Raw genomic sequence first — 19915 nt, 5'->3', positions numbered from 1 at the left:
CAGCTAATTGAGTGTCCCCATAGCTTTAGAAGTCAGCATTTTACATACTTTGTACTTGCTGAGAGCACTATTTACGTTTTTATCCCTCAATCTTTGTGTATTTAATAAATGAAAGACACGTAAGGATAGTAGATAGATTGATCGGAATGCTGTCTTAAGCTTCATCAGTAGCTTTACAAGTGGCTTTCCCCTCACACCCAGAACATGTTTCTATTATCTGGACTATTCAGGAACTTAGTGGAATTGAGTGCATCTGACTATGCACACTCGGAATTGTCCTGTTGCAGGCAGGGCAGGGTTGAAGAAGGGTTTGGCCTGTGCAGTGGGGTGCCCACCCTCAGGGCAAGCAGCTGACTCCTTCCTTTCCCCCAGGCGTGGGAGCTCACCCAGAAGACCTTCGCCTACACCAACCACACAGTGCTCCCAGAAGCCCTGGAGCGCTGGCCCGTGGACCTGGTGGAGAAGCTGCTCCCTCGACATTTGGAAATCATTTATGAGATAAATCAGAAGCATTTAGATGTAAGTCATTTTGAGAGATTTTTTTCTCTTCATGAGTGTAAGGTCTTAAGGTGTTACAGATGGCTACAGTGTTCCCTCTTACCAAACATCTTCAATCATTGATACAGCAAAAGTATTCAAGTCCGAGTGGGGCTCCGGCAAAGGCAGCTTTTTGAAAGTGCTGAAATGGAGGGATGGCACCTCCATAGAGCTAACTCAACCCCTCCCCGTGGAAGTGAAGTTAATTATATTGAGTATATCGAAGATTTTGCTTAAGACATCAACAGCATTATCCCAATGTTGCTTTAAACCTGAGTGACCAGCAAGGGCTTTCTCTTCCTTTGGCTAGAGAATTGTGGCCTTGTTTCCTAAAGACGTGGACCGTCTGAGAAGGATGTCTCTGATAGAAGAGGAAGGAAGCAAAAGGATCAACATGGCCCATCTCTGCATTGTCGGTTCCCATGCTGTGAATGGTGTGGCTAAAATCCACTCAGACATCGTGAAGACTAAAGTGTGAGCCTCCATTACTCTGGCAGTGGGTCTGACACTGACCCGTTAATGGAATGATGCTACTAAATGCAGGGTTGCACTTAGGGATGAGGAAAGGCCTTGTTATGTTTAAAAGTATTTTCTTCTATACAAAAAACTCTCCTCTAAAAAAAAAAAAAAGAAAAGGAAAGAAAAAAATGCTTTCTTCTCAGAGCCATCTTAATACTAGGCATAGGAGCCAAAACAAACAAACAAACAAACAAAATACCAAAAAACTATTCTACTGAAAGTGTGGTATATATGTCAGTGTGAAGAAGTCAGATGGAAGTGACTAGCTTTGGAATTTTTCTGGTAATTCTTTTGAGTTGCAAGTGAATTTCTATTTAAATGACAGCCATAGCTACTGTCAGCCTGTCCCTCCACCTTTATTTAAACTTTCAAGAAGCCTGCACTTGGCTTCTTGAATATACCTCCGAACTTTGTCCAGTGTGCAGGACCCTTTGCCGTTTCAGCCAAATTCAGTGATGTGTCTCCTCCGTCTCCAGATTCAAGGACTTCAGTGAGCTAGAACCTGACAAGTTTCAGAATAAAACCAATGGGATCACTCCAAGGCGCTGGCTCCTACTCTGCAACCCAGGACTTGCAGAGCTCATAGCAGAGGTAACTGGGAAGTGCTGAGAGGAAAGGAGGCCTGACTCAAATGCAAGAGGCATATGACTATACTTGTAACTTGTAAATCCAGTCTGCAGCAGGGCTGGCTTCCTCAGCATGTGGCTTGTGCAGTCACACAGGGCTCCCTGCTGGGTTTCTCTGCTGTAGTCATCTTGAAATTATTTATTATTATTATTATTATTATTGAGACAGAGTTTCACTCTATTGCCCAGGCTGGAGTACAGTGGTGCAATCTCTGCTGACTGCAACCTCCACCTCCCGGGTTCAAGTGATTCTCCTGCCTCAGCCTTCCGAGTAGCTGGGATTACAGGCACACATCACCATGCCAAGCTAATTTTTGTATTTTTAGTAGAGACGGGGTTTTACCATGTTGGCCAGGCTGATCTTGAACTCCCGACCTCAGGTGATCTGCTCCCCCTTGGCCTCCCAAAGTGCTGGGAATACAGGCATGAGCCATCACACATAGCTGTCATCTTGAAATTCTTAATTTTTGAACAAAAGGTCCTGCAAATTATGTAGCTAGTTACAGCTAACAGTATTCATAGGACACTCACATAGAAGATGGTTTTCTCTAGTAAAAGAGGATAATAAAGCTCATATAAATAACTAACAGAACCTGGGTTCCTGGTCACTCTTATAAGTAGATTTCCTGTTTTTAACACTTTAATACCAGTGAAGCTGGCCGGGTGTGATGGCTCATGCATGTAATCCAGTGCTTTGGGAGGCCTAGGCAGGAGACTCACTTGAGGCCAGGAGTTTGAAACTAGCCTGGGCAACACGAGACCCACTCCCACCACCACCACCCATCTCTACAAAAATAAAAATAATTAGCCAGGTGTTGTGGCATGCACCTGTAATCCTAGCTGCTCAGAGGCTGAGGCAAGAGGATTGCTTGAGCCCAGGAGGTCAAGGCTGCAGTGAGCTATGATCACGACATTGGTCTCCAGCCTGGATGACAGAGTGAGATCCTGTCTCCAAAAAAATTAAATAAAAATAAAAATAATTTTTAGGCTGGGCGCGGTGGCTCACGCCTGTAGTCCCAGCACTTTGGGAGTCCGAGGCAGGTGGATCACGAGGTCAGGAGATCAAAATCATCCTGGCTAACACGGTGAAACCCCGTCTCTACTAAAAATACAAAAAAAAATTAGCCAGGCGTGGTGGCAGCACCTGTAATCCCAGCTACTCGGGAGGCTGAGGCAGGAGAATGGCGTGAACCCGGGAGGCGGAGCTTGCAGTGAGCCAAGATCGCGCCACTGCACTACAGCCTGGGAGACAGCGAGACTCCATCTAAAAAATGAATAAATAAATAAAAATAATTTTAAAAAACTGCTGAAAATACATTTAAGATACTAGCAAAAGTATTTTTCCCACATAGACTTTATAGCCTCTTCTTTGAGTCAAACTATATCATGTTCTGTGTGATACGTGAACTATACTGTGGTAGATGACAGAGAGAAATACTGACAGAAACTGCCCATTTGGACTTGATTACTATCCCTAAATTGAAGTCACCTTTTCCTTTGAATTGAAAGAAAATTGGAGAAGACTATGTGAAAGACCTGAGCCAGCTGACGAAGCTCCACAGCTTCCTGGGTGATGATGTCTTCCTCCGGGAACTCGCCAAGGTGAAGCAGGTGAGCCTTCCAGGTGTGGGTCCCCTCCTGGGCACTCACTGTGAGAGTTTATCCTGTAGTTTTTGTTTGTTTATTTTTTGAGACAGAGTCTCGCTCTGTTGCCCAGGCTGGAGTGCAGTGGCACGATCTCGGCTCGCTGCAACCTCTGCCTCCCGGGTTCAAGCGATTATCCTGCCTCAGCCTTCCAAGCAGCTGGGATGACAGGCACCCGCCACCGCGCCCAGCTAATTTTTGTATTTTTAGTAGAGACAGGGTTACACTATGTTGGCTAGGCTGTTCTCGAACTCCTGACCTCAAGTGATCCACCCACCTCAGCCTCTCAAAGTACTGAGATTACAGCCACGAGCCACCACGCCCAGCCTATCCTGTAGTTTTTAAAAAGAGACCACCCAGCCGGGCGCAGTGGCTCATCCCTATAATCCTAGCACTTGGGCGGCCAAGGAGGGTGAATCACCTGAGGTCAAGCATTCAAGACCACTCTGGCCAACATGGTGAAACCCATCTCTATTAAAAATACAAAAATTAGCCAGGCAGTAGTGGCGGATACCTGTAATCCCCGATAGGATAATCGCTTGAACGTGGGAGGTGAAGGCTGCGGTGATCTGAGATCATGCCACTGCACTCCAGCCTGGGCAAAGAGTGAGACTCCATCTCAAAAAATAGAAAAACCAGACCACCCAATGCTTCTAAGCCAAAAGAGCTCTGGCACCATGCATTGTCTCAACAGGAGAATAAGCTGAAGTTTTCTCAGTTCCTGGAGACAGAGTACAAAGTGAAGATCAACCCATCCTCCATGTTTGATGTCCAGGTGAAGAGGATACACGAATACAAGCGACAGCTCTTGAACTGTCTGCATGTGATCACGATGTACAACCGTGAGTCAGCCCCGTAGCCAACAAGCCCTCTTGCAGGTGGAAGCAGCAGCCTCAGCATAGGTCTCACTGCCCCGACCGTCAGCTGTCTTCCATTCCATCCACTTCTCCATCTTTTTCAGGCATTAAGAAAGACCCTAAGAAGTTATTCGTGCCAAGGACAGTTATCATTGGTGGTAAAGTAAGTTGATTCTATTCAATGGGGACTTGAGGGCTCTAATCTCTTGCCATTCTTCTACTTCATCATGGCTTCCTTCTGTCAATGCGTTTGACCTTCTTCCCCAAGGCTGCCCCAGGATATCACATGGCCAAAATGATCATAAAGCTGATCACTTCAGTGGCAGATGTGGTGAACAAAGACCCCATGGTTGGAAGCAAGTTGAAAGTCATCTTCTTGGAGAACTACAGAGTATCTCTTGCTGAAAAAGGTACTACCCTCATTGCAAAACATGCAGGGGCCAGGGCAAACTCTAGAGATTACATGGTATGAAAGATGGGGCAGCCAACCTCCAGGAGCTAGTAACTTAGGATAGAAGGTATCACTCTTTTGCAGAATAAGGGCCTATGGAAACAGGTTTTAAAGTGACCCAAGTCACAATGAAATTGATGTCCTGGAGTCAGTATCACAGGATTATACTTGCAAGTACATTTTCTTCCAAGCCAGTGAGAGCTAGGTGCTGGGGGAGGCAGCCCTGAGGTTTCAGCATCATTCAGAACCCGCTCTGTAAAACAGAGGAAAGGTCTTCAGTTCCCAGCTCCAGTTTTGCAAGAGAACACCAAATCCCCAGTCCTCAGATATTCCTTTGGTCACCCTGTGAGAAGAAGAGCTGTCACTTGCTCTTGTAGCAATAATAAATGAGGGCAGATGTCAGGCTGCCAAAGCACGAGGCTTAGATGTGCCTCACATGGGCACTTCAGCATCAAGCATGATGCTCCCACATGGGGACAGCCAGATGGGCAAGAAGCCAGTGTCCCTTTCTCTTCCACTGGGACCTTTGGTTATTTGGGTCACAAGCTCACAGAGCACCATCCACATGCAAATGCCCAACTGTGTATTCACCCACTTCCCAAACTGAAAAGGTAGAAAGGGAGCTTTTTCTTTTTGTGGTGTTTTTAGGTCCTCTGATGTTACTATTTAAGAACTCTCTGCATAAAGAGAAAAGAGCCAGGTTCCCAGGGATGCAAAAGAAGATACATCTAATCCACAAATAAGCTCTCAGAGAAAAGCAGAAAAGTGGTCCTGACCTTTGTAGTCAAAGGAAGTGCTTCAGGCAGCTCTAATTTGTGTTCAAATCAGCCTGAAAGGTCAGGGGCTAGAAGTCTAGCCCCAGGCACACCTCAATTACGTGTGGCTTATTTCCCTGCAGGGAAAGTGGAAGGAAGGAGGTGAGAAGTAGAAGGAATACAGACAATCCAGTCTCCTCAGGTTGCCAAAGAGGAGTCCTGGAGAGACCCTCTGAATGTTATGGATCAAGAGAGAGAAGTTCAGCCTGGGCAACATAGGGAGATCCCATACCCACAACAATTTTTAAAAATTAGCTGGACATGGTGGCGCTCGCCTGTAGTTGCAGCTACTTGGGAGGCTGGGGCAGGAAGATTGCTTGAGCCTAGGAGGTCAAGGCTGCAGTGAGCTGTAATTGCACCACTGCACTCCAGCCTGGGTGAGAGAGTGAGACCCTGTACCAAAAAAAAAGAAAGAAAAAGAATTTCAATATATTTTATAAAGTAGAAGAAATAAAAATAAAACCGTAACAAAAATTGGAAGGAATAAAAGGAAGAAGAGAAATGTAGTATCAATGTTTGTCGCAGTCAATAGATACTCTTCAAAGTTTATAGCTCGAGAAAGAAATATAAACATATAAAATGGACAAAAGTGGTTGCCTGAGTCAAGGGGAAAGAGTGTGATCTGCCTTCTAGACCATTTGAATGTTTATCTTAATGTGCATGTATTACTTTAATTATCAAAACAGCCCAACTTAATAAATGCTTCAATACAATACAAGCAGATCTAGACAGACAAAATTACTAATTTTAACTTACCTTTCTTGCAGTCATTCCAGCCACAGATCTGTCAGAGCAGATTTCCACTGCAGGCACCGAAGCCTCGGGGACAGGCAATATGAAGTTCATGCTAAATGGGGCCCTAACCATCGGGACCATGGATGGGGCCAACGTGGAAATGGCAGAAGAAGCCGGGGAAGAGAACCTGTTCATCTTTGGCATGAGGGTAGATGATGTGGCTGCTTTGGACAAGAAAGGGTGAGAGAATAGCTTCTCTTTGCTAGGCAGGACCCCACCCCCCCCAGAAGGTATGTGACCTCAGAGGGCTTCCTGCCCACACAGATATCCCACTGAAGTTGGATCACATAAGAGGTGGCAGCAGAACATCTCCCATGATGAGGCAGGAGAGCCTCCTGGCCACAGATTAATATTATTAAACCCAGCAAGTAAAAGTACAGACACATGGAGGAGTTACTATTTGTTATCGGCCATTGCAGAGCTGGCCTCAAAGAGCTATTTTTCCTCCATACGTTTGATTTTTACTTTGATCAAAAGATGAACCAGTTTCTGGTTAGAAGGTTATCTATAATTTAAATCATGATCTAGTGCTCCTTTAAGATATCAAAGAAATGGATGAAAATGTGATAGAGAATAGATACGGGTGTACAGAAGTAATTGGAAACATTTATTTTCACTTAATATCTGGATGGGTTTATTAACCTGAGTTCAAGCACAAAATAAAGAGTACTGCCCAAAGAAGCAACATTTGGAGGATATTGAATATACTTCCAGACCCTTGGAAGTCAGTTTCACTCAGTAGCAACAACTTTTGAGAATCTGTGGATCCAAAAAGCAACTGATCTACTTCATACAATGTTCATTTAGAGCCATAAAGTCTGCTTTGAAATGGACCTTGCTATATTCTACCACATCAGACTCTTGATCTTTGACTACAGTTTTCATTATCTATTGTTCTTAGTGTCTTTGGTTATAAGGAATCAAATTTACAGGGAGAAGGACTTACAGATCTAGTTAAAAGTTATATATACTCCTGGCGAAATCTATAATGACTTCTTTGAATGCTAGTATTTCTGAATGTATTTTTTCACAGTGAATGCAGTGTCTAGTGTGTTGTTAATCACACAACACAATAACAGAGCCTTTTTCTTATCACCCACCCACCCCTACCCCACAGGTACGAGGCAAAAGAATACTATGAGGCACTTCCAGAGCTGAAGCTGGTCATTGATCAAATTGACAATGGCTTTTTTTCTCCCAAGCAGCCTGACCTCTTCAAAGATATCATCAACATGCTATTTTATCACGACAGGTGAGTTCCCATAAGAAGATGGTGCTATTTGGACCATGAAAGGGGGACAAGAAAATCTTAAACCAACCAACTCTAAAACCAACAAGAAAATCTTAAACCAATCTTAAACCAACTTAAACCCACTCATGTAGATCCGCATAAATTAGCGTGATCTGCTCAGGTAATTTAGGCTTGGGAAAAAAGTTAGATATTCTCCACCAACGATGCCAGTAAGGTTTAAGAATAACACACAAAAATCTGGTTCTCTTTTTCTCCTTCCACTGATATTCCCAACTTCCAAATGCATCCAAGTGATGACATTCTCACATGTGAGAACCATAAGAAGGTTGAGGGCTGGTTAAAAGTCTTACAAACAGAAATATGAATTTGGTAAACCAGCCATGCCCGATATTAAGCAAAAGATGATTTACATGGAATTTTAGCATATATCTATTAATGAAGCTTTTGACTGTTTTTTTTCCTCTTCCAATCACAAAATAAAAGGTTTAAAGTCTTTGCAGACTATGAAGCCTATGTCAAGTGTCAAGATAAAGTGAGTCAGCTGTACATGGTGAGTAAATTGCCAAGATTTATAAAGAAAACCAGTTTACTATGATTTAAAGTGTGGGTTTTTAAAATTAAATCTAAATAGCAGATCCCCATTAAGCAATCAAAAAAAAACAACAAAAACAAACAAACAACAACAACAAAAAAAAACCTTGACTTTTCCCAAGTTCAGGCCAAGGTTGAGATTTGACATTTCAGCAGGAGTTGTAATTTTTTTTTCTTTTTTTGAGACAGATCTCACTCTGTCGCTCAGATGGGAGTGCAGTGACGCGATCTTGACTCACCGCAACCTTCACCTCTCGGCCTCCCAAGTAGCTGGGATTACAGGCATGTGCCACTACACTGAGCTAATTTTTGTATTTTTTGTGGAGATGGGGTTTCACCGTGGTGGCCAGGCTGGTCTAGAACTCCTGACCTCAGGTGATTCGCCCACCTCTGCCTCCTGAAGTGCTGGCATTACAGGCATGAGCCACCATGCCCAGCCAGTTGTAAATTTTTTAATATCCAAGTTTTTTAAAAGTCACAAATAATTCAATATTTATTGAGCACCCACTCCGTAGCAGACATGTCCTGGAAGCTAAGGAAATAAAGCCTCAGAGGGGCATTCGGTGTCTTTTTCATGCCAGGCACTGTGCTGGCACTGAGAACACAGCATGAGCAAAGTTGAGGTCTCGCCCTCCCTCCCCTCCCTCAAGGAGCCTGTTTGAACATCGAGATTCTTAACCAGAGGTACACATCAAAATCACCAAAGTAGCTTCATCATAGTACAGATGCCAGCCCCGCCACTGAGAGATTCTTTCCCAGTAGTGGGTAGGGTTACCATCAGGATTTGAGAAACCTGCCATGATGTTTCTAAGGCTAAACCATGGTTTGTTAAGATAAGGACTGACCCCTATTCTTTGAAAATTGCAAAATAAGTACCTCTTGTGGACTTCTCATGGAGGGGGCTGTATCAATAGAATATAAATGTGTAGAAAGAGAAAGCTTCATAACTGAATTTTTAAAAAAAGAAAGAAGAATAAAGAGACAATACTATACTGAGGGGAAAAAAAAGGGATGGGTAGAGCCGTGTGAATAGGCCTCCACATGCAAAGTTATACGCTTTATCAAACAACTCTCTAGCTGTGTTTTGTAAATATGTAAAAAGGTTGATCATCTCTGATAGGAGAGACTTTTGTGAATTTCAGATACTCTAGAGGAATGGATACTGGAGGGGGCTAGCTCTGTGCCAAGACTCCAGGGTGGGTTTTACTAACATTTCTTTCTATTCCTTTCCCAAGGCAGATAAAAGGGTAGTTCCTACAGTCATCCTAAATGTCCCACTGGGATTTTAAAAAGGATCATTCAACGCCTGTGCTGCTTTACAGCCCTTATCTTCTAATAGAATAATGGCCAGTTCCCCAGTGGCATATAGACCAGAATAAGTTCAAGTTAATGGCTACAAACAAGCAGGACAGTGCTAGAGCTAAGCTCAGGGGCTCACTACCTGCTTCCTGTACATTGGAGAGAAAAGCCATATACAGGCCCCAAGAATGCAAAGACACAGGGAAGAGAATGGCCACCTCAAGACAGATCAATAAAACAGCACAGGAAAGAAAAATATGTTCTTTTTTCTTTCCTGTGACAAATGTGAATGTCTGCTCTGTTAAAATTATGGCCCAAATCCAAAGCGTGCTCATCTAGAAACCCAGCATTTGATTTGGTCTTCCTTGTTCATTAGTGCAAATTGCAGCTTTTTACTCTTAACAATGATTGTATTGTTGAGACTTAGTAAACATGACCCATATGGCTGGGAAGTCTATTCATTATCCATTTAAATAGTTAAAGAAAATGAAGAGAGAAGGCTTTTCTCCTCCTCTTATTATAGGAAGTTTCCAAAGTCTGAATAAACAAATTTCAGATGCTGTTTTGCTGTACCTTAAGGAATGATGGTAGTTTTAGTCTTTCTCGTAAGCATTTATAATGCATTGATAACATTTTTGAATAATGTTCTGTTCACTTCCAATACACTTTTAGAGTTCCTTACAAAATTAAGAGGCTATAAAATAAATTCTTTCTTATCATATTCTTTTATATAAAAATTATGAAATTTTGATATATTTTTATTAAGGATAAAGACTCAATTGACCCTGTTTTGAAGCCCCAGTGGAGTGTTTGGGACTCAGTGTAAGCCTACTAGGGTGCGTACCTTCAGAAAGAACAAGAAAAGCTAAGTAGGTCAATAAAGCCTGTCACTGAATTGTTTGCCTGCATAATAGCTAACATTTTAGGGTAGTGTTTTTCAAACTCTGTGAGCCATAGGATAAGTCTCTTGACATGGCATTTAGCAGACAATGATTCCTCCCCTATAGTTTAAAGGGAAGTATCTTCATTCATAAGAAAGCATGGGAAATATGGCTTACATGCCAAAACATTGTAACCATAGCAGGAATTGCCAACTAGGCAATGTACATCCATGATTTCTCTTAGAGTGAAAAATACTTTTTTCATTCCTAAGAGAATTATACTCTAAATATGAGAAAAGTGCATTCTATTCTACCTCTCAACAGACAAGCAAGAATATTTGTAATTTACTGTAATTTATTCCTGTCATTTTCCCTCATGAAATGTGTTTGGATGTGCTTGGCTGATGTTTATTATAAAGCTCACTGCACACTGGGACTCTGGGCTGTATATGCATATGTTGTTTACAGAATCCAAAGGCCTGGAACACAATGGTACTCAAAAACATAGCTGCCTCGGGGAAATTCTCCAGTGACCGAACAATTAAAGAATATGCCCGGGACATCTGGAACGTGGAACCTTCAGATCTAAAGATTTCTCTATCCAATGAATCTAACAAAGTCAATGGAAATTGAACTCTAGAATGTCTCTAGAAAACATAGCTTCTTACTGAGCTTGAACATTTTTACAACATTCACTGGTTTTTGTTTTGTTAGCTAATAATCTATAATAGTTGAGTATCTCTGGGAATGGGGAGGGAAATTATATGTAATAGAGCTTAAAAATAAAGTGTCAATTTCCAAGGGCTACATGAGTGCCAAAACTAATTTTATAGCAAATCTAGTGATGCTTTGCTACTGCTAGGATTTACCCCAAAACTAGTCATAAAATTAGAAAACTGCTTAGAAATTTCAAATGCCATTTAAATGAACTAAACTAAAATATAAAAAACTTAACTATGTAGAAGCAACTTCCTTACACTGCTATCTGAGTCCAAACCAAAGACCAATGTCTTAGTCCCTGTGGGCCGCTAAAACAAAATGGCATAAACTGGGTAGCTTACAAACAACAGAAATTTATTTCTCACAGTTCTGGGGGCTGGGAAGTCCAAGAGCAAGGCACTGGCCGATTCAGTGTCTGATGAGGGCTACTTTGTGGTTCATAGTTGAAGCCTTCTCACTGTATCCTCAAACGGTAGGAGGAGTGAAGAGCTCTTTTGGTCATAATTTATAAGGGCACTAATCTTATTCATGAGAGCTCAGCCCCACCTCCTATTACCGTCACACTGGTGATTAGGTTTCAACATAATTTGGGGGGCAGGCCCAGATGTTTGGACCATAGCAACTACCTTATTCACAAATATCCATAGAATGTTTGATAACTACATATTTTTAGATAGGATCTAGATTTTACCAAATTCTGGTTCTCCACAGTGAGGTTCCAGCATGTTTTACAAAGTAGATTATGATAAGCTAAACGAGAACATTCCATACTGCCTAACATTTGTACTCTCTGTTGTTAAAATGGCAAGTGATTTGTAGAGAAGTCAATGGCTTCAGCTCATCCGACCAGCCCAGTACAATTTTACATTAAAACAATACATATCACAGGTGGTGTTTGGACCAAGTCTTCATTGAAGATTTCCACTCCTCCCAGACTCATGACCACTGCTTGCTCAGGAAATCTCTGTAGAAAAAGGACCCAGATCAGCTCATACCCTTTCCCTACCTAAACAAGCAAAATATTATACATTTTTGTGTTGTGGCCTAAGTAAGCCAGAGCAGCCCTAATTGCCTTGAAGGGCAACATACATTTAGCAAAGCAACTCTTACCTCACGGTTATTAACAGTGTGGGGCTTTTACAAAGCAAGTTGTGTTGGAAGCCAGGAGGAAAGATAACCATCTTGACCCTCTCTTTGTTCCTGTATGCATTGCATGCAATTTCATAGAGCTGCAAGGGACAGAAAGAGACTCAAAGGCTGGCCGTTCAAAGCTGTAGATTTTTCTAGTCCAATTTCCCTAAAAGTGTACAGAAACAGCTAACTTGGGGAGTTTGTTCCATTAAGCCAGAGACACAAAAACTCTCCATGTCCCAGTTGGCTGTCTCTACAGCTAAAGATCTGAATGCTGCTCAGCTAATATAGAATACTGATAAAACCTCATCCTTCCCTGCTTGAACCCCCCTGCAAAATGACAAGGAATTGCTATGGACCCACTCTAGTAGAAGTTTGTTTAAATTCTGCATCTTCCATTTTAGAGCCACTACAGTAGAGATGACATAGAGGTTCCCACAGCAGCCTGGGATACCCTACACTTGCAGCTCCACACAACCCAGATGAGGAGCCAGGCTCTGCCACAAACACTCCTTTGAGCTAAAGTAGCCAAGAACACTGATAGCCATTTTATAAACCTATAGAGGCTATTTAGGGGTGTAGAGAATCGCCTATAATGTCAGAGACCCTCCTTTAGGCTCTAATCAAAGTTTGGCTGAATGAAAAAAATGGTGAAATGAGTCTAGTATATTTCAGTCAGCATTGAGCCCTTAGTTTACCTTTTTCCCATACTCCAAAGGCACTGTCCTGTCATCCTCTCCATGTAAGATGAGAAGAGGAGAAGAAAGGAATTTAACACTGGGGACAAGTAGAAGAAAAGCATTCAGTTAAAGAATTATACATTGAGATTTCTCCTCTTCTAAGTTAAAGCTTTAGCAAAACATGAGGCCTGTCTAAATTACAAGAAATTTCTTTCCTTCCTTCCAAGGAATAACAATATCACACATTTAAAAATTTCACGTAGTAGCTTTTTTTCTCCATGCAAGTTTCCCTCTCTCCCACTTACTCATGCAATTTAACTGGCTGTTTAATTAATATACTTCTGCATAATTTTCGGAAATACTAAAAAAAAAAGCACTGAAACACTGATTTTGTACACTGTTAGAAGAACCTTATATTCTTCTTTACTCCACCTATTTTGTAACATCTGAAATATTTTATTAAAAGACTGGAAAAGAAAACAAAACTCAAAACCTCAATAAAACAAAAACTATGACAGAATCAGAGACCTCTTTGTAGCAATTTGTTTACTTTTCTCCATAAATGTAGAGGATAGACACAGAGTTAACAGGTCTGATTAGCTTCCTGGTCAACCCCCTAGTTTGCTAATTCAAAAGGGCTATGGCATGAAGAATGTCTTGTCTCCCACTCCAGTTACTTCCTCAAACAATGCTTTCCTGTCCCCCCAAAATTCTGATAGCCATCCATCTCTGCCACAGTGATTCACTGACACCCCTGAGAATGTTGGATTTTCTCAAGTGTGTTGACATAGAAAAGTGTATTGGTAACAACTATTTGGAAGCATTCTTAAATTCTCTAACTGTAACAGGCTAACTTGATAAATTCTAGTCATTGGATTTGCTGTCACGTTAGTAAGGTGGATGGTAGATGAGTTTTCATTATATGGGGAAAAAGGCCTAGAAGTCAGAGATGCCTCAAGAAATGTTAGGCTGGTTGTTTGTTTGTTTGTTTGTTTTACAGGATGTCACTCTGTCACCCAGGCTGGAGTGCAGTAGCACAATCACAGCTGACTGCAACCTCAACCTCGCAGGCTCAAGTGATCCTCCTACTTCAGCCCCACATGTAGTTGGGATGACAGGCACGTGCCCCCACGCCTGGCTAATTTTAAAAATTTTTGGTAGAGATGGTGTCTCTCTATGTTGCCCAGGCTGGTTTCAAACTTCTGGGCTCAAGCTATCCTCTCACTTCAGCCTCCCAAAGTGCTGGGATTATAGGCATACGCTAACACTCCCAGCCCTTTAAAAGGTCTTGATAGGCCATAGATATACAACTTCGTTTATGAATTCAGACAGAGTACTGAATTGGTGAAGTCATTGAATTAGACATGAGGAAAATAGCAAATACTAAAAATTCATAGATACTTTACCCAAATCTTAGTGCCCATCTAAGAAGCGCAGAACAATATTCTAAGAATAAGAATGATATTCAGGATGTCTCATGTCACCATCCAGTAAGTCACATGATAGTTGCCCCTAAAATCCTTTAGATACAGTAATAATGCATGTCTTTTCATCATTAACTTACTTTTCATCATTAGGAAAGACTATTTTGTCTTTTCTCAGGGCATCCATAAGTGTACGTAAAAATCCTGGAATGTTCCGGTAAATCTATTTTTAAAAAAGAAAAAAAATGAATATTTGCCCCATAGCTATGCCATTTGTTATATAGTCTTTCACTATGAACCAGGGTAACACAGAGAGTAGTGACTCTCTAAATAAGGTAAAGTCACAAAAAACTTTTACGATTTAAAAAGTAATGCACGTCGGGAATTTGGAAAAAAAGAAAGGAACGTGGAAGAAAAAAGCACACATAATCCTGCCATCATAGATCATCATTGTTAACATTTTGTTTTCACTTCCTACAAATGGCACCACTAACTCTTACTTCTCCATGTAGAAGCAGTGGTATGCAAAACCTAAAAATTGCTTCTACTGTGAACATAACTGGTTTAGTTGGTGGACAGAATATTCTGATTAGTCAAAAATTCTGATGAAAATATACAATACATAGAAAATTGATTTTAGAGAATTTGAACATTACAAACTTTTGAATATGATTTAATATGCCAATGCCTTAAAAGACATTTTAGTTTTTAACAATGACCGCAGGATTCCAGATATAACAATGCTCACTCTAGACGTACTAAATTTGTTGTTTAATAGCAAAATCCAAGAAATAGAATGCTAGCTAAATCCACTTTTACAATGTTTTGACTCACATAGTCAACATGTAAGTTAGTTTATATGCCCTAGAAATATCCATTTCATCTGGAAATAAGGAGTAAAGGATAAAAACTCTGAGCAATATTGCACCTTTCTCACAAACTTTGAATCCTGCCTCCAAAACTGCATCCCAAACCCATTCATTTCTCCCCATCCCTACTATCACTTAGCCTAAGTCACCCTTCATCTCTTGCTTATACTAAGCTGCGATTCCAAGTGGCTCCCCGCTTCTGGCTTCACCCTTCCATAATCCAGTTCCCACAGGAAAACCAGAATGATTATTTTAATGCGCAAATCAGATTGTAGCACTCTTGCTTAACACCCTCCAAAGGCAATTGGATTAAACCTGAACATGTCACCTTGGCCTCCAAGGCCCTGCAGAATCCGGTGGCTTCCTGCCTCCCTCTCCAGCCTCATCTCCTATCACTAAGCCCCTTCCTGTCCACCTCCTGGCTCTGCTGCCTTCTGCTTCTGGAACATGTCAGGCCTGATCCCACCTCAAGGCCCTTGTCTTTACTTTTACCCCAGCCTGAGATCTCTATATTTTCCCGTCAGCTGGCTTCATCTCAGGCAGGCCTCAGTTCAGATGCTATTTCTTCAGAGCTGTTTTCCATAACCACCTATCAAACCTTGCCCCCGCCACCCAGCCATTCTCCATCACATTATTTTGGTGCTTTCACAGAACTTCTCACTATTGGATTTCTTTTTTAATGTATTTATCTTCCATCTGTTTCTCCATCAACAATATGAACTTCATAGGTAAATGGACCACAGCTTTCTTATTCCCTGTGGTGTCCTCAAAAACTAGAAAAGTTCCTGGTACATAATAGACACTTGACAAATATTTGCTAAAGACAAATGAGTCTATTATGCAAATATCCCTGGCATACACTTTGTTATTATCTGTCATTTTCATCTTAGTATGATTGAATTTCAGATATTACCTATTTTATTTATTTGTTTGTTTATTTTGAGACAGGGTCTCAGTCTGTTGCCTAGACTGGGAGTGGGTGCAGTGGCATGATCATGGCTCACTGCAGCGCTCAAACTCCTGGGCTCAAGCAATCCTCCCTCCTCAGCCTCCATACTAGCTGGGACTACAGGGGTGCACCACCACACCCGACTAACTTTTTGTAGAGAAGGGATTTCACCATGTTTCCTAGACTGGTCTTGAACTCCTGGGCTCAAAGCCATCTTCTGGCCTCGACCACCCAAAGGGCTGGGATTACAGGCATGAGCCACAGTGCCTGGCCCAGATTTAAATTTTTCTTTTTTCTTTTTTTTTTCAGAGTCTCACTCTGTCGCCCAGGCTGGAGTGCAGTGGTGCAATCTCGGCTCACTGCAACCTCTGCCTCCTGGGTTCAAGCAATTCTCCTGCCTCAGCCACCCAAGTAGCTGGGACTACAGGCATGCATTACCACACCCAGGTAATTTTGTATTTTTAGTAGAGATAGTGTTTTGCCATGTTGGCTAGGCTGGTCTCGAACTCTGACCTCAAATGATCCGCCCGTCTCGGCTTCCCAAAGTGCTGGGATTACAAATCTTTGCAATAAATTTGCAAAGAGGAAAAATAAGCAAGGTATTATACATTTTCGTGTTGTGCCTGAGAGAGGAGGGGTAGAGGGGGTAGTAAATGGGACATGGCCAAGGGAAGGAAATAGGCACAGAATAGGGAGGCTGGACCCAATGAATACAAACTTCTGCTTCACAATTTTTTAAAAAGAAAAGAAACTAAAACTTGCCCCATGGCTATAATGTCATTTGTTAATAATCTCCTACTATGAACTGTAGTAATAGAATAGAGACTTTCTAAATAGAATAAACTTAAATATAATTTTTCTGATTTTAGAAAGTGATTGATGTCATTTTAGAGAATGTGGTAAGGAAATGGGTATAAAATAGGTAAGCCAGTGCCACTAAATAGAATTGCTGCTTCATAGTTCTGGCTTAGGCCTGCTATTCCTCAGGAATCTCCTTGGTTTTTTGTTTTGTTTTGTTTTTTTGAGACGGAGTTTCACTCTTGTTGGCCAGGCTGGAGTGCGGTGGCGCGATCTCGGCTCACTGCACCTCCGCCTCCCGGGTTCAAGTGATTTTCCTGCCTCAACCTCCCGAGTAGCTGGGATTACAGGCACCTGCCACAACGCCCAGCTAATTTTTGTATTTTTAGTAGAGACAGGGTCTCGCCATGTTGGCCAGGCTGGTCTTGAATTCCAGACCTCGGGTGATCCACCCGTCTCGGCCTCCCAAAGTGCTGGGATTACAGACGTGAGCCACCGTGCCCAGCCGGAATCTCCTTGGTTCTTTGGAATTTGTCTGGCCTGAACTTTTTGCCCTGGTCTCATAGCAACTGATCTGCATTCAGGTGTGCCCTGGACTTCCTGACACTGCCTTTCCTTCTCTTTCTTCTCCCTCCTCCTCCATGCTAAGGGCAAGATTTCTTGTTTTGTTTTCTCTTTTGTCTTCTGGTACTCTCACCCCTGGAATTAAGACTCCCCTGAGGAGAATTCAATAAGAGAAGTCCTTCAGCAATTCATCTCAAATTCTGAAAGAGTAGGAAGAAAGCAAACCCAGGTCAATCTACTCTCATTATTCCTCATTCCCTTCCAGCCAGGAGTGCCCTTTGAGACTTACAGGTCATACCTTCCCCTCCAGCCTAGACCACGGCAATGGGCTCTCCTAATTGGTCTTCCTACCTTCCTCTCTCTTCTGTAACACCACCAGATAAACATCCTTAAAATACCAGTTATATTAAATCTGCTGTTACAAAGCTTTGGGCATGCCACACTATCTACTGAAAACAACAACTAGACAGCAAGCCCATCCACATCTGGCCACAATCTTTCATTCCAAACCCTGCTCACCTCCAGTCTATCTGCCTGCAATTAGAAGATGTAGGTTTGAGTCTCATTTCTTCTTCTTATAAGATATGTGATGATTAGGCAAGCCTCTAGGTCTCCATTTCTCTCATCTCTTAGTGGAAGCAATGATGACAAACTCACAGAGTTGCTGTGAGGATTTAAAAGAATAACGAGTGCGAAAGACTTGTGTAGAAGCCCTCTATTAACTCTCAGGCAATTTATAACATAGAACAGCCCCATTTCTGCCAGGTGTCTGAGTTCACATTCACCTGTTCCTTGCTCTGTTTCCTAACTGCTTTCCCTCACCTTCAAGAAAGAAGCTTAGGTCCAATACGCTGTGAAGTCTTCATTGGCCACACCTGTGAGCAAAGCCTCTCTCTTCTGTAATTCTCCCTACCTTGAATTCTCCTTGCCTTTTCCTGCCATACATAACACTTTAGCCTAATTTGTAACAGAAAGAGGGATGGAAAGGAACAAGTATTTGTCTAGTGCTTACTAGCAGCTGGGTACTTTACATACGTTATCTTACTTCATTCAATCTTCACAACAACCCTGTGCAGTGGTCATCACCAATCCCTTGGTAAAAAAATGGGAAAACTTAGAGAGGGAGAAACAACTTACCAAGGTCACAAAGGGTATGTGGCCAAGGACAGATTTGAACCCAAGTCTGAGTGGCTCCACAGCCCATGCTCTTTTCCACAACATCATGCTGCCTTTTGATTCTGAGTAACAAAACTGAGTCCAAAGAGACCCTTAGAAATCCCTGTTGTTACTTTATACCTCCTATTTATGTCCTGTCTCCCCAACAAAACAGAAAGCCTCTTGAGGTTGAGAACACATGCCTTTTACTACATCTGTATGTCTCACTCCATTTACACCTTCTTATTCACTAATGATCAGTTACAGCATTCTACTGAGCATAAAAATAGCTGACATCCACTGAGGGCTCACTCTCTGCCAGGCACAACTGTAGATGTGTTTCATATATCAATTCACTTATCACAGCAATCTTGAATAGACTATAATTACCCCATTTTACAGATGAGGCAGTCAAAGCATTAAAAGTAAGTTTACACAGCTATTAAATGACAATCCTGGGAATCAAACCTGGCAAGTCTGACACTAGAGCCATCATTCTTAAAGACTGTGAAATACACAGGACTGTTACACTTCTAGACCTTAGAGTACCTATTAAACTTCTAGACCTTAAAGTACCTATTAAACTAAATTTTATGACATTTTAAATTAAATCCCAAACTTGAAACAATGGGGAAATTTACCTCTTCTAGTAATAGAAGAATTGTTACAGACGAAACCTTTTGCCAAAGACAACTAGAGAAATTGGACAAAATATTTTTTTAAAACTCTCTTGAAGATGCCAGAGAGCTACCAAGGCAGTGAGATCTGGGGACATTTAGATCCTAGAGAGAAGGGGTTATCAGAGAGGTGAGCCTGACACCATATTTCTCTTTGAGACAGAGCTGTCAAGTCAAAAGAAAGCAAGAAACTAGAGGCAAAAGAACACAGAACAGATGACACAAAAAAGAACATAAGAGAGCATATTTGAACCTCAATATATAATGGTTACATAAAATATAAATAGACTAAATACTACAATTAATAAAGTTTATTATGTCAGAAATCAAAACCCTACTATATGGTGCTTACAAGAGATATATATTAAATGCAAGAATTTACAAAAGTTGAGATCAAGTAATAGAAAAACATACCAGGCAAATACTAATCAAAATAAAGATATAAAAATATTGGACAAAGTTGACTTTAAGTCAAGAAGCAATATTGATCAAAAAAAGGTGGACATTTTATGATGAAAATGATGAATCCACCTGGAAGATATGAAAACTAAATCATAGGCTGGGAATGGTGGCTCATGCTTGTAATCTCAGCAGTTTGGGAGGCTGAGGCAGGTGGATCACCTGAGGTCAAGAGTTTAAGACTAGCCTGATCAACATGGTGAAACCCTGTCTCTACTAAAA

The 19915-nt window shown here is 41.6% G+C and overlaps 2 protein-coding genes across 3 annotated transcripts in view; one reads left to right on the top strand and one right to left on the bottom strand.

Moving 5' to 3' along the window:
* PYGL (glycogen phosphorylase L) overlaps positions 1 to 11074 on the top strand; it is a 39904-nt gene extending 28830 nt beyond the window's left edge. Inside the window, exons 10-20 of the mRNA XM_003267673.3 lie at positions 373 to 519; positions 848 to 1011; positions 1533 to 1647; positions 3192 to 3293; positions 4021 to 4168; positions 4288 to 4346; positions 4452 to 4593; positions 6217 to 6424; positions 7362 to 7496; positions 7980 to 8046; positions 10736 to 11074. Coding sequence (XP_003267721.1) covers positions 373 to 519; positions 848 to 1011; positions 1533 to 1647; positions 3192 to 3293; positions 4021 to 4168; positions 4288 to 4346; positions 4452 to 4593; positions 6217 to 6424; positions 7362 to 7496; positions 7980 to 8046; positions 10736 to 10900 — 1452 coding nt within the window. The 3' untranslated portion in view covers positions 10901 to 11074. The remainder of the gene's footprint in view (positions 1 to 372; positions 520 to 847; positions 1012 to 1532; positions 1648 to 3191; positions 3294 to 4020; positions 4169 to 4287; positions 4347 to 4451; positions 4594 to 6216; positions 6425 to 7361; positions 7497 to 7979; positions 8047 to 10735) is intronic.
* Positions 11075 to 11320: 246 nt separating this feature from the next.
* Positions 11321 to 19915, bottom strand: part of ABHD12B (abhydrolase domain containing 12B) — a 29724-nt gene continuing 21129 nt past the window's right edge. For both annotated transcript variants that reach the window (XM_003267677.2, XM_003267676.2), the window contains 4 exons: positions 14363 to 14445; positions 12817 to 12895; positions 12098 to 12216; positions 11321 to 11951 (listed from right to left, as the gene is read on the bottom strand). In XM_003267677.2, the coding sequence (XP_003267725.2) occupies positions 11924 to 11951; positions 12098 to 12216; positions 12817 to 12895; positions 14363 to 14445 (309 nt within the window). In that variant the 3' untranslated portion in view covers positions 11321 to 11923. The remainder of the gene's footprint in view (positions 11952 to 12097; positions 12217 to 12816; positions 12896 to 14362; positions 14446 to 19915) is intronic.

Source organism: Nomascus leucogenys, chromosome 1a, assembly GCF_006542625.1.
Source record: "Nomascus leucogenys isolate Asia chromosome 1a, Asia_NLE_v1, whole genome shotgun sequence".
Classification (NCBI taxonomy): Eukaryota; Metazoa; Chordata; class Mammalia; order Primates; family Hylobatidae; genus Nomascus; species Nomascus leucogenys.
The sequence above is the reverse complement of the archived record's forward strand: the minus strand, read 5'-3'. Positions and strand labels throughout refer to the sequence as shown.